At 38.4% G+C, this 12,292-nt stretch overlaps 1 protein-coding gene across 1 annotated transcript in view; it reads left to right on the top strand.

The window, feature by feature from the left end:
- The window catches only part of astn1 (astrotactin 1), a 616,195-nt gene that overhangs the window by 197,939 nt on the left and 405,964 nt on the right, over positions 1 to 12,292 (top strand). The window contains exon 8 of the mRNA XM_034703125.1: positions 6,174 to 6,258. Within this exon, the coding sequence (XP_034559016.1) occupies positions 6,174 to 6,258 (85 nt within the window). The remainder of the gene's footprint in view (positions 1 to 6,173; positions 6,259 to 12,292) is intronic.

Raw genomic sequence — 12,292 nt, 5'->3', positions numbered from 1 at the left:
CGTTCTTACAAGAACATCATCGGTTCATTATTTTCAGAAAAACGTAGTGTCTTTCACTTCTGACTGGATAGAAAATAAAAACAAATTAAATGAAATAAATATCCCCTTCATATTCATTTCTTGCTTTGGCAAACAAACATGAACGACTGAAGCGATCAACTGATTTCCGTTGTTCACTTAAAACAGATAACAGATGTTAAATGTTTGTGGAGCTTTCACAGTTGACTGTTCCACCCTTAAAGAGGAGTGTTAATGGGAAAAGTACCATCCATTTCTATCTGTCTTTTTGTTCAGTAAATTAAGGATTCAGCTCTTTTTACTGGCTCTCATCTAAATCCCCTTTAGATCTCGAGCTTAGCTGCACCTCGTCTTAGAACTGACATGGACTTATCTCAGGAGAAGCCAAATATTTTCTTTGATAAAGTGTTCTTTCAGGTCTATCAAGTCTCAAACCACAGATTGTCTCCTTTTTTACAGCAGGAACATAAAAGGGAAAATGAGTGAATATGATTTCCTTTAGCCTGGCAGGTATTGACAGTTGACCTTTTCCATTAACAGCGGTGTACAAAGCCTAAAGCCTGTGCCCTTCGCTTACCCCCTATTGAGCACGAGTGCAGCATGTTGTACACGTTACTCCTGAGTAACTCTGGAAACCAAAGGTGAGGCCCCCATCAATCATTGTGAGCAAAGTCAAGGCCAACATTTCTCCCGGGAGCTGACGGCAGAACAAAAGCTGATGCTTCACCGTGCTCCGTGCTAAAAGGCTTCACTTATCAGGAGGATGCCAATGCAGAAAATGAGCTGAATCCATACTCTCCACCAAACGAAACTACTCCAGTCCCGCTGGTGAGGACGTTTTTCATCATGTTTATAATTTAGCTTAAGTACAATCAGTCGTTCAGTCGTAGCAATTTTCCACGTTCCTGTCTGCAAAACAAACGGTCCCACTTGGGGTCCTAAACTCAGGATTTACAAACACTTTCAGATGATCACAGTGCCTCCATTTGCAGGCAGTACAGTTGAGCAGTGTTGCATGTGATCCTATTAGCAAATGCCCCAAAACGTTGCCGTAGGCCTGAGTGATAAGTGGATTTTGTGAATTTGCAGTCCCAGACAAGCTTTGCTTTAGTAAATAATGACAGTGCCAAGTGTCTATTCATTAGCCTAATCACTGATATAATCACTTCCCATTTAGGTAGTGGATGTTATTCAGCCAACGGGACCAGTCAGATAACTGTGAAAAACACTTAAACAAACGGAGTCTATTACATTTAGACATTTGGAGTAATGATTCAGACTTTACTTTGGTATTTACTCTACAAAGTCAGGCAGTCTCATGCAACTTGTAATTAAACTTCAGGAATAAAAAGTAAGGCGCTATCAGGAAAAACAAAGTTGCTGTTATTGTTGTTGTTGTTGTGGTTTACTGCTTTTCAGAAATAGTTCAGACTCAGCAAATTAAATGCACAACACATGGAACAGTGACCATGCGGTGTGAGATAGGTGTGTGTCAGCTATCAGAGGGTATACCAGTTAGACTGCTGAAGGGTTGATTTTGATGTCTTTATTTTGAACATATAAAAAAAATAAAAGTAAAAAACAGTAGAAAGAACAAGGAGGTCCTTTTGACTGTTCTCACATTTCTATGTCATGTAACTTTCTTAAATTAAAAATTACAGTGCTGCTGGTTCCTGACTTTTCCTAAAGTTGTGTGTTCACATATTCAAAATGTCATTTATACAAATTGCACAAAAGGCAACAATTATATGATTCATCTTACCTAGTTTGGCCACAGGCAGTCATAGTGACTGTGACGATTAGATTCATGCAGTTTCACGCAGGGCATATGCCTCTTTGTTGCTTGCCAACTATCATCGTAGTGTACAAAGCAATTTGAAAGGTTTTGGATTGAAACTGAGAAAAATCAACAACTTTATTTTGGCAATTAGAGAAGCTCAAAGAGAGAGATGAGTACTGAGGAAGCCTGACAGCTGTTCCAGGAACTGAACAGTGCAGACCTGCAATCTATCTGAATAAGAAGCAAATACAATTGACTCGCTGAGGAAAGTTTTATATGAATATATGTATATTTACATAAATGTACAGTATATCCTTAAACAATAACCACATAATTCTCTTTATTGGGTATTTATCAAAACAGATAATACAATTTGGAATCTGGCAGTCAAAATGACCTCGTGGCCTTTCTAGTAGAAATGGAAGTCTGGCCCTTTTAGTGTTAAAAAAGAAGAAATTACAAAAAAAAAAAGTCAATACATTCCACCAGCAAGCTCTGGAACATTTTAATTTACATGTGCAAAATCTATTTTCTGTCATTACATGAATGCATGTCCACAAAATAAATCTTCCTAGCATATCTTCATATTTACAAATCCTCTTTCCAAAGGCATCTTCGGTTCATGCTGAAGATTCAGACTATCCCAGAGTTTGTGGGAAATCTTCTTTGTTGTATTTATGAGATGCACTTTTTTAGGGCGACAAGCAACTCCTGCCAGAACAGTGACAGATACAAATCATTTTAATGCCTGTTCACAGGAAATACAAAAACAAGACAATAATTAAAGTCCATCAAAGGGGCTTCTGGGGCTTTTTTGACGGGGTCTGTGGTGGAGCCAGACTTCTTTTGGACTGGAGTGGCTAATCTTGGGCACTGACTTTTGTGAGGGTGGACAGACATTGTTATCTTTCAGGACTTATCCAAAAATGTGTTGCAAAAATTCTTAACAAGGTAACTCAACAGAGGAGCAGCATTTAAATATGCTGAACTTTGTTATTTAAGGCAGTGATTTTCAACCATTGGGCCCTGGCACACTTGTGTGCTGTAAGACATTGTCAGGTGTGCCGTGGGAAATTGATTAAGAGTGTCATATGAGTAGTGTTCAAAAGAAAGCAAAAACGGTGAGATCAAGACAATACAGCGAAAGTTATCTTTTGTTTGGGATTACTTTCATGGGGGATCCTGCTGCACCGACTACAATATGCTTGGTGTGTGGGGAAAAACTTAACCACTGCCATGGTCCCAAGCAAGCTTAAACGCCATCTCCAAATGAAACACCCGTCACTTCAAAGCAAGAACACAGACTATTTTGATCACCTGCGAAAAAAGACAAAGGAACAGGCAACTTTTATGACAAAACTACATCTGTGTCTGCGAGAGCTCTTAAAGCTAGCTACTTAGTAGCTGAACTCGTAGCCAAATCAAAAAAGCTACACACTTTGGGGAAGACATTGAAACTACCTGCCTGGAAAGCCATTGTAAATGAGATGCTCGGCCCTGATGCAGTTAAACAAGTTGCCAAAAGCCCTCTCAGATAATTAGGTTAATAAATTCAGAGACTAAGTTGTCATTGTAAATGTGTCATTTTGTAATACTTTTGCTTGGTGGTGCGACTCAGGATTCTCTTAATGTAAAAAATGTGCCTTAGTTCTAAAAAGGTTGAAAAACACTGATTTAAGGACCCAAAAATAAGTTGTTTGTCCAAAGCTCCCATTTGGAGTACCAAAAAAAGGAAATGTTTCAAGCAGCCTGTTGAAACAACCTGAATGGTTGATTTCAAAACAAGTGCTTCCAACAAGGAAAATAGCCAATCATGATCTAGGATTTCAGGGTAGCCACTGGGTTGGCCAATCAGAGTCCACTCCTGGTTCCACCACTAGAGAGTTCAACTCTAACACATTTTTTTAGAAAATCTTAACAAACTGGGACCCAAACACTAAAGTCAGTGTAACTTCACAACATTTTTCAGCTCTTTATTTTGCGGTCAGAAAACCCCTTCATTGTGGCGCTATTCTCTGATCTGATGCATACTTGTTCTTCTGCCTGCGGCGTACAGATCGGCTGTTTGGGTCTGTGAGCTTTAAAAACAAACAAACAAACTAAAGCGTGAGTGATTCTGACAGTGACCATGACATGCTATTTACTGTGGCACAGAAGATGGCAGAACTTAGAGTCCAGAGGGGAAGAATGAGACTCAACGCTCTGAGAGAGAGCGGAGAAAGAGAGGACTTGGTAACAAACAGTATTTCAGGAGCCTCCTGAATCAGAGAAAAGACATCTGCTAACACAGAATGAAGTCTTCGTTGCTCACCATCCAGACTTCATTCTGCATCTGGGGAAGTGTAGTTATAGAGGGGCAATGTCCTGCAATAAGACACTTGGAAACAGACCTTTAATGCATGTGATATTTTTGCACATATCAGACCAGTTATCTTGCATTGTATGAAGACTCAACACCCAACATGCCCTTCCCCAATTTAGCATGTAGCATTCTAGAGTTAGTGTCAGCTTAACTTTATACAGCTTTGATGGGGTCTAATAAATCTGTCTAGAATCATGTATTAACTGAGGACGTTTTTAAGTACCCCAGACACCATTTCAGAGAAAGAGAGTTCACCGGGGAATGGTGTTTGTTTTTCTTTGACCATTTTTAAAGCTTCAGGTAAAAGTGTGGCTCAATGCCTCTCCTAAAGAGCTCCACTTTTATCGTGTTAGGAAGCTTGCATCAGCGGGAGGTGTACAGAGACATTCAAAGGAGTAAGGGGCAATATGTGTCTGAATTGTTCATATTTCCAGAAGTGATGGAGGGGTAGATTGTCCGTGAAGTGAACCTCCTTCACACAGGTCCCAGAGGGCCGAGTTTTCCCTGTCAGGCCATGGTCTCCGGTGAAATGGTAATTTCCCTTTACAGAGTTTGGAGTTGGGCCACTTTGGGGCTGCCATGTGAAGGTGAGGGGTTGAAGTTGTACAGAGGAACCATCCTTATTTCACAACCACCCCATGTCTGAAAGGATAGGAAGAGTTTGCTCCTCTGGCTTATTGGTGAACTCTTGAGAAACTTTGCATCGTTCAACAGTTTAGGTTCCAAACTAGTGCAGATGGAAAGCTAACTTGTTACATGCTAGCTGACCATAAACACACATGCTAACTGACTTCCTAAACTTACATACATTTAAAACACACTTTTAACTTTAACCAATAAAACATCAGAGATATTAGAGAGCTATCCATTGTGTACTAACCCAACCTCTGAACAACACAACTGATGGTCTCAAACACATTAAGAAGGCAAGTAATTATACAAATGAACTCTTAACGAGGCTCATGTTAATTAGAAACCATTCCAGGAGACCACTTCATGAAGCAGACTGAGAGAATACCAAGAGTGTGCAAAGCTGTCATGAAGGAAAAAGGGGGCTACTTTACAGAATCTAAAATATAAAACATATTCTGCTTTGTTTAACACTTTTTTGTGAATTGAATAATTCCATATATGTTCTTTCATAGTTTTGATGTATTCAGTATTGTTCTACAGTGTTTCAAATAATTCAAATAAATACAAACACTTGAAGGAGAAGGTGTTTCCAAACTTTGGACTGGTAGTGTTTTAAGTAGCAAGATAAGAACTAACTATAATGACAAGAAGAGAAAAAAAAAATTGATTTGTATTTGAATTTTCTATTTTGACTCATGTTCCATCTGTTAAAGTGGAGGAGGTGGGTTTTAAGACCTGTACTGCAGCCAGCCACTAGGGGGAGCTCTAACAGTTTTGGCTTCACCTTGGCTTCACCGTTTTCATACAGTCTGTTTGACAGTAAGCATAAACCAAAGTTATTTTTCCATATCATTAAGGGGGTTTGAAAAGGTTAATTTTTTTGGTGTATTCTGCTGAAACAGGACATGTCATAATTTCCACTCTCAGAAATTAAATGGTGTTTTACAGTCATGTTCCTTATTTTAGCAATGAGCCAGTGTTTTGCTCTTTGTGCCCTGTCAGAGCACCATCCACTGGCATGATCCACATAGGGTATAATGTCGCTGACACCAATTGCCATGTGCCATTAGTTTCCATTTTTAGAACAGCTGCATTGTTTCAAAGTGATTATATAACGGATCCCTGCTGGAAAACTTTGTAAGCTTTTTGCTGAGAAATTTGACAAAAAAAAAAACTAAAGCTTATATGGCAGAAAAAAAAAACTGACTACGTCATTAAAAATGCTGATTAAGAGTCCCCTTACCGCATGAAGGGGATAATCCTTTTGAAAGCTCTCATGGAGTCAAAAAAAAGGAGTGGAGCAAAGGGAATCCTCAAATGGTTTAGAGTAGGCTTGACTATAATGAACGCATGATTGAATCCCTGCTCTTCTGTTTGCAGGAGAATGTCTCTGCCTTGATGGCTACATGAAGGACCCGGTCCATAAGCACCTCTGCATCCGCAGCGAGTGGGGGCCCAATCAGGGGTAAGTCATAATAATCGACTCATTACAGTTTACAGTTTGATTGTTATCAGGCAAATGAGACAAAATCATTAACAACAAAACAACATAATTTGTTTGGTTGCAGAGCTACATTAAAAATAACTGTGACTGCAATTAGCATCAATTATCTGAATCAGAATAAACTCCAGGAACACTGGAACAACACACATTTCTATCAAACTGATTAGCTGTATACATAAATACTGATTCACCATTTTGTAGATTTTCTTTTTCTTTTTTTAGGCTAAGTAGTTAGCTGAATTTGACTAAAAAGGAAGGGGTGTTTAAGATATTGGATCTGGCAGGTTTACGTTATGGTAACAAATCCATCCATCCATCCATCCATCCATCCATCCATCCATCCATCCATCCATCCATCCATCCATCCATCCATCCATCCATCCATCCATCCATCCATCCATCCATACATACATACATACATACATCCATCCATCCATCCATCCATCCATCCATCCACTATATCTTTAACTGCTTATTTCCTTACTCAATCCATGCATCCATTAACTTGTATATCTTTAACTGCTTACTTTCTTTTCCATCCATCCATCCAAACATCCATCCATCTATCCATTTATACATCCATCCATCCCTCCCTCCTTCCAGCCAGCCAGCCAGCCAGCCATCCATCCAGCCATCCATCCATCCATCCAGCCATCCATCCATCCATCCATCCATCCATCCATCCATCCATCCATCCATCCATCCATCCATCCATCCATCCCTCCCTCCCTCCCTCCATACATACATCCATCCATCCATCCATCCACTATATCTTTAACTGCTTACTTCCTTACTCAATCCATGCATCCATTAACTTGTATATCTTTAACTGCTTACTTTCTTTTCCATCCATCCAAACATCCATCCATCTATCCATTTATACATCCATCCATCCATCCCTCCCTCCATCCATTCATACATCCATCCATCCATCCATCCGCTTCTATATCTTTAACTGCTTACTCCCTTTTCTATCTATCCATCCGTCCGTCCGTCCGTCCATCCATCCATCCAAATTTTTAAAGTGAAAAATTAGTGTTTATGAAAAATAAATGCTTATTTTAAATGTAATGCCAGCAACAAAAAAGTTTTTAAAGTAAGAAAAAAAAAACACTTGAAGGAACATCTCCCAACTGTTTTTGTTAATTTGCAACAGGTTAGCAACATCAGTGGATATAAAAAAGAGCATTCCAGAGGCTCACAGAAGTAAAGGTGGGACAAGGTTCACCGCTGTGTGAGAGACATTGTGAACAAATAGTTAAACAATTTCAGAATTGTGTACTTCAACCTAAAATTGCAAATAACTTTGGGTATTTCATCATGTACAGTAGAAAACATCATTACAATTTACTCAGGTAATCTTTTCATGATATTCTTTGTACAAAAGAAACAATTCAGGGTGGCCGTGATCTTGCATTCTGCATTAAACTCAAACATGACTCTGTAGTGGAAATCACTGCATGGGCTCATAATCACTTCAGAAACTTGTCACAGTTCATTGCTGCATCCACAAAGTGAGATTATAAAAGACGTGATGCAACTCAATGGTAGACACGTCCCTGTTCCAACTATTTTGAAACATGTCACTAGCATCAATTTTAAAATAAGGTCTTATAAAACAATAATAATGTTCATTTCCAACATTTGATGTGTGTTTTTTTTACTCATTTTTCAATTAAAACTAATCTTTAAATTATTTGCAAACTATCAAATCTGTTTTACCCAGGATTTCAACTTTTTTTTTATTGTATTTTAAGTAATTAAGAGTCTTTAAGTATCTGATATTTTCTGTTCCTACATGATAAGTAAAAGTACATGGACATTTTATTGAAGAAAATAAAAGGATTGTAAACATAATTTAAACTGTAAACCACCAATGTTAGTAACTGGGTGACCGAAGGTAAATACTAATATGGGGCCCTACCCGATTTAGTTTGAAGCAATCATAGCTGATGAACCAAATTATTTAGAGGCATCTTTAGAGCCTGATGTTGATTATTATTAACACAGACACACAACAAATCTGCAGTGTTGTTATACTGCCGCCCTCAGTTTGAACCTCACGGTTTATATCCAATTAAAAAAATGTTTTTCAGTCAAAAATAATGCACAATCTTAAATACCAATTTCCCCTAATTCACATAACGAGTAATGACGATTTGTAGGTTCATGTATTGGAGGAGGGTAACACTTTATTTTTGAAATGTGGTGAAGTAAACATAGAAAAATTTGAAAAGTCAAGTGAAGTACTGATGCTCCCACATAAAGTGCTGGAAAATAAGTAATATTACTTTCTTACATTACAACTTTACATTCACTGACAGCCCTGCACTGTGTGGCATTTATTGATTAGTATACCATGCTCTACTGACTTAAACCCTGTAGACATATACCCCTTATTATTTTATGTTTACAGTCACAGTTCAAAGGTCATCAAGCTTTTTCAGTTCATTTTCTGATCGTATCCATCTCTGATGTCACATCTCTAGAGACCCCTCTTTTTAATATGGTGTTTTAAGTTCCTTTAACTGTAAAACTTTGGATTTATTTAAATTATGTCTTTTTGTTGTTTACCTATTTAGTTTGGTGTTATTATTTGAGTTTCTTTTTAAACTCTCTTCAAAGCACTCTAGGAAACTCAGTTTTTCAGTGTGCTGTATTGTAGCAAAGTGTATCTATTTGTGAATAATTAAAAAGAGATAACAATAAAGGCAGTTTTATAGTGATTTAATATTGCACCCCCATAAAGTTGGAGAATAACAAGACGGAGGTTAAAAAAAGAGCATAATCAAAGTAGATTATTAGATATAGACTGTTTTACAATCCTAAAAGCAGTAATCTCACACCCCGCCTGATGTTGCTGCTATCTTCTCATTTGCACCCAATATTGAGGAAACTCACTGACATCACTAACATCATCAGGGGAAGTATCTTCCTAATTTGACAGAGCCCTTTTACAGCCACAGCATCTTTTAATTTCCTGTACTTCCAATGATGAAATTTTGCGATATGCCCTTACACATAAAAAACGGTTCACAGGGCTAAATCGGCTGAAGTATGGATCAGCATTTTAAAAATAATAAATCATCTTTTGGCCGTTGTTGAGTCTGTAAAGCTAGGGGTGCTTTATCATTCTTTTAGGATTGCTCATCTCTTTGGGTACAAGGTCACTTATATATTAAACTAATGATTCAAGTGATGACTTGATATCTCTTGGCGTAGAAAAATGCTGTTTCAGACCCCGTCCCAGGAAGTTATATAATTGCTTAATTGGGTTCACATCAGCTTGTTAAAAAGTCCTTGACATTTGGCTAACTCCACAGCCTTAGTGCCAACCACTGGGTGACCGCTCAGACTGTGTATGAAGGGGGGCTTTTGTTCTACAAAGTTCTGCTCATATCCAAAAAAGATGAATCGAGAGCAGACTAACAGGACAGCTCTCTGCTTGACCCCACATCCCAAAATATACACTGTGATAGCAGGTTGTGGAGTTTCATCCATTGATGTACTTTCCTTTTTTAAAACCATTACATTTATTTTTTTCAGTTTGTCTCTGGGTAACCTGAGATTACCTGCGCTTAAATTACTGATAACAATTTAAATTTTTGTGTAAACTGAGAGACCAGTTGTGTAGGTATGTGCACCAGTGAGGAAGTGTGCAGTGCATTGTTGTATGCTGCACAAACAGAAACCAGATGTCAGAAAGGAATCACACCTTCACGCACACATCCTATTAACCCTCTGGTTATGTTGCGGGTCGAATTGACCCTTTTTTAATTTTAAAAATATGAAAGTATTTTTTCAGTATGAAACTATTTCAGCTTGGCTTAATTAGCGTGAACAACATATAAAGTGAAAATGGTTAATTTCACCTATTGCATCCTGTATCATTATATCACATCGATAATGTTCAGGGGTCAATTTGACCCGGCAGTCAAAGTGTAGGCTTAAGGGGGTCAGAAGTTTCAAATACTAATGGTTTCTGCAACTCTGTCCATTTTAGCTAATATATGCCCTCCAAACCTGCTCAATACAGCATAAAAATCTGGGCAGCATGTGACAGAAGAGGTGTCTAATGAATTTATCAACATCACTTCATAAAAAGCAAAACATTTAAAATACAAAATAAAATACACAAAAATCCTTGTCATGTAAAACTATTGTATTTTCAATAAAAAAACAAGTGAGTTATCCTCTTTGAACCATGATCTGTGAGAATTAAAGAACACCATTGCACTAAATATTGATTTAAATGGTTAGTAATGGAGTTAAAGGGGATTTTTTTTGGGTTCTGACACTTTTGGATAATTGAATATTCCCCGGGTCAAATTGACCCAGGAACATTATTGCCATTCCCGAGAAACGAACAAAACAGGAGGGTTAAAGATGAACAATATACATACTCTGTTTATAGTAGCTTTTATGTAATTATTAACTTGCTTTCTTGCTGTTCTTCTGGCTGTGTAAGATGCTTGACCCTGATTGGTCCAAACCCCTTTACAACCCATTGATGATGGTTATTAACTTTCACTAACATGAGCCACAGCAGAGGCAAACTGATCACACGTCATGTCAAATCAATCCGTGTAAAAGAGTTCATACACATGTTGCTTCTGCTTTTAGACACCATTGACTGTAAGGTGAGGTAAAACCATTGTTTTCCATTGGCATCATATCACTAAAAATGAAGTTAATAGCTAGATTATATGGGAAATATAATCCCTTAAGAGTGGACAAGACCCATCCGCTTCGCGTCAGGCACTTGTCTCACCCCGTCGAGATTCCATTTCCCATAACCCACCTGCTAACCATACATTATCCCTTACAATTAACTAATTTAATTTGGATCTGTACTCCGTCCTATTGTAGTGTTCCAAATTCAGAACTGCTCACACCTCCACCTCTGTCCTCTGTCCTCTTTCCTCTTTCTTCTGCTCTGGTAACTTTTTCATCAACATGATTTATTTATTCATAAAGTCACTCAGAAACCACAACTAGCTACCATTCTCACAACAGCAGATGACCTGACTGTAAAAGAGGTCTTGCTGTTAATGACAGTAGGGGTGTGAAAAAATATCAATATGGCAGTGTATTGTGATCTGGTGCTCAATATCAATATTTTCATTGAAGAATACTGCTCTCAGAACAGATTCCCCTGCCCCTTTATTCATAGTGACACAGCTTCATGACTCCCCACGGCTGCTCTAATGACATTAATCAAAGTAACATGAACAGAAGTTAATTGGCTGAAGAGGAAGTAGACAGTGGGGCAGTGTTTGACAGGGGGGGATAGGAGTTGAGAGGTGCACTTGTCACTTTTAAAACCAAATAGAAGAAAGAGAGAAAAAGCTGTTCCAGTTCTTTACACTGAGATGAGAGGAAAGGTGGAGGATGCACTCAATTCCACACTCACTTGAGACGGGTGGACTTCATGAGCCGTTGAGTCATATGTGATAATTACTGCCCATGTTATTGGCAGGGAGTGAGAATTTTTTAATACTCATTTACAAAAGTGAGTACACCCCTCACATTTCTGCAAATACTCAACTATATCTTCTCATGGGACAACACTGAAGAAATGACACTTTGATCAAATGTAAAGTAGTCAGTGTACAGCTTGTATAACAATGTAAATTTACTGTCCCCTCAAAATAACTCAACACACAGCCATTAATGTCTAAATAACTGGCAACAAAAGTGAGTACACCCCTAAGTGAAAGTGTCCAAATTGGGCCCAAAGTGCCAATATTTTGTGTGGCCACCATTATTTTCCAGCGCTGCCTTAACCCTCTTGGGCATGGAGTTCACCCGAGCTTCACAGGTTGCCACTGGAATCCTCTTCCACTCCTCCATGACAACATCACGGAGCTGGTGGATGTTAGAGACCTTGTGCTCCTCCACCTTCCGTTTGAGGAGGCCCCACAGATGCTCAATAGGGTTTAGGTTTGGAGACATGCTTGTCCACTCCATCACCTTCACCCTCAGCTTCTTTAGC

Source organism: Notolabrus celidotus, chromosome 15 (assembly GCF_009762535.1).
Source record: "Notolabrus celidotus isolate fNotCel1 chromosome 15, fNotCel1.pri, whole genome shotgun sequence".
Classification (NCBI taxonomy): Eukaryota; Metazoa; Chordata; class Actinopteri; order Labriformes; family Labridae; genus Notolabrus; species Notolabrus celidotus.
The sequence above is the reverse complement of the archived record's forward strand: the minus strand, read 5'-3'. Positions and strand labels throughout refer to the sequence as shown.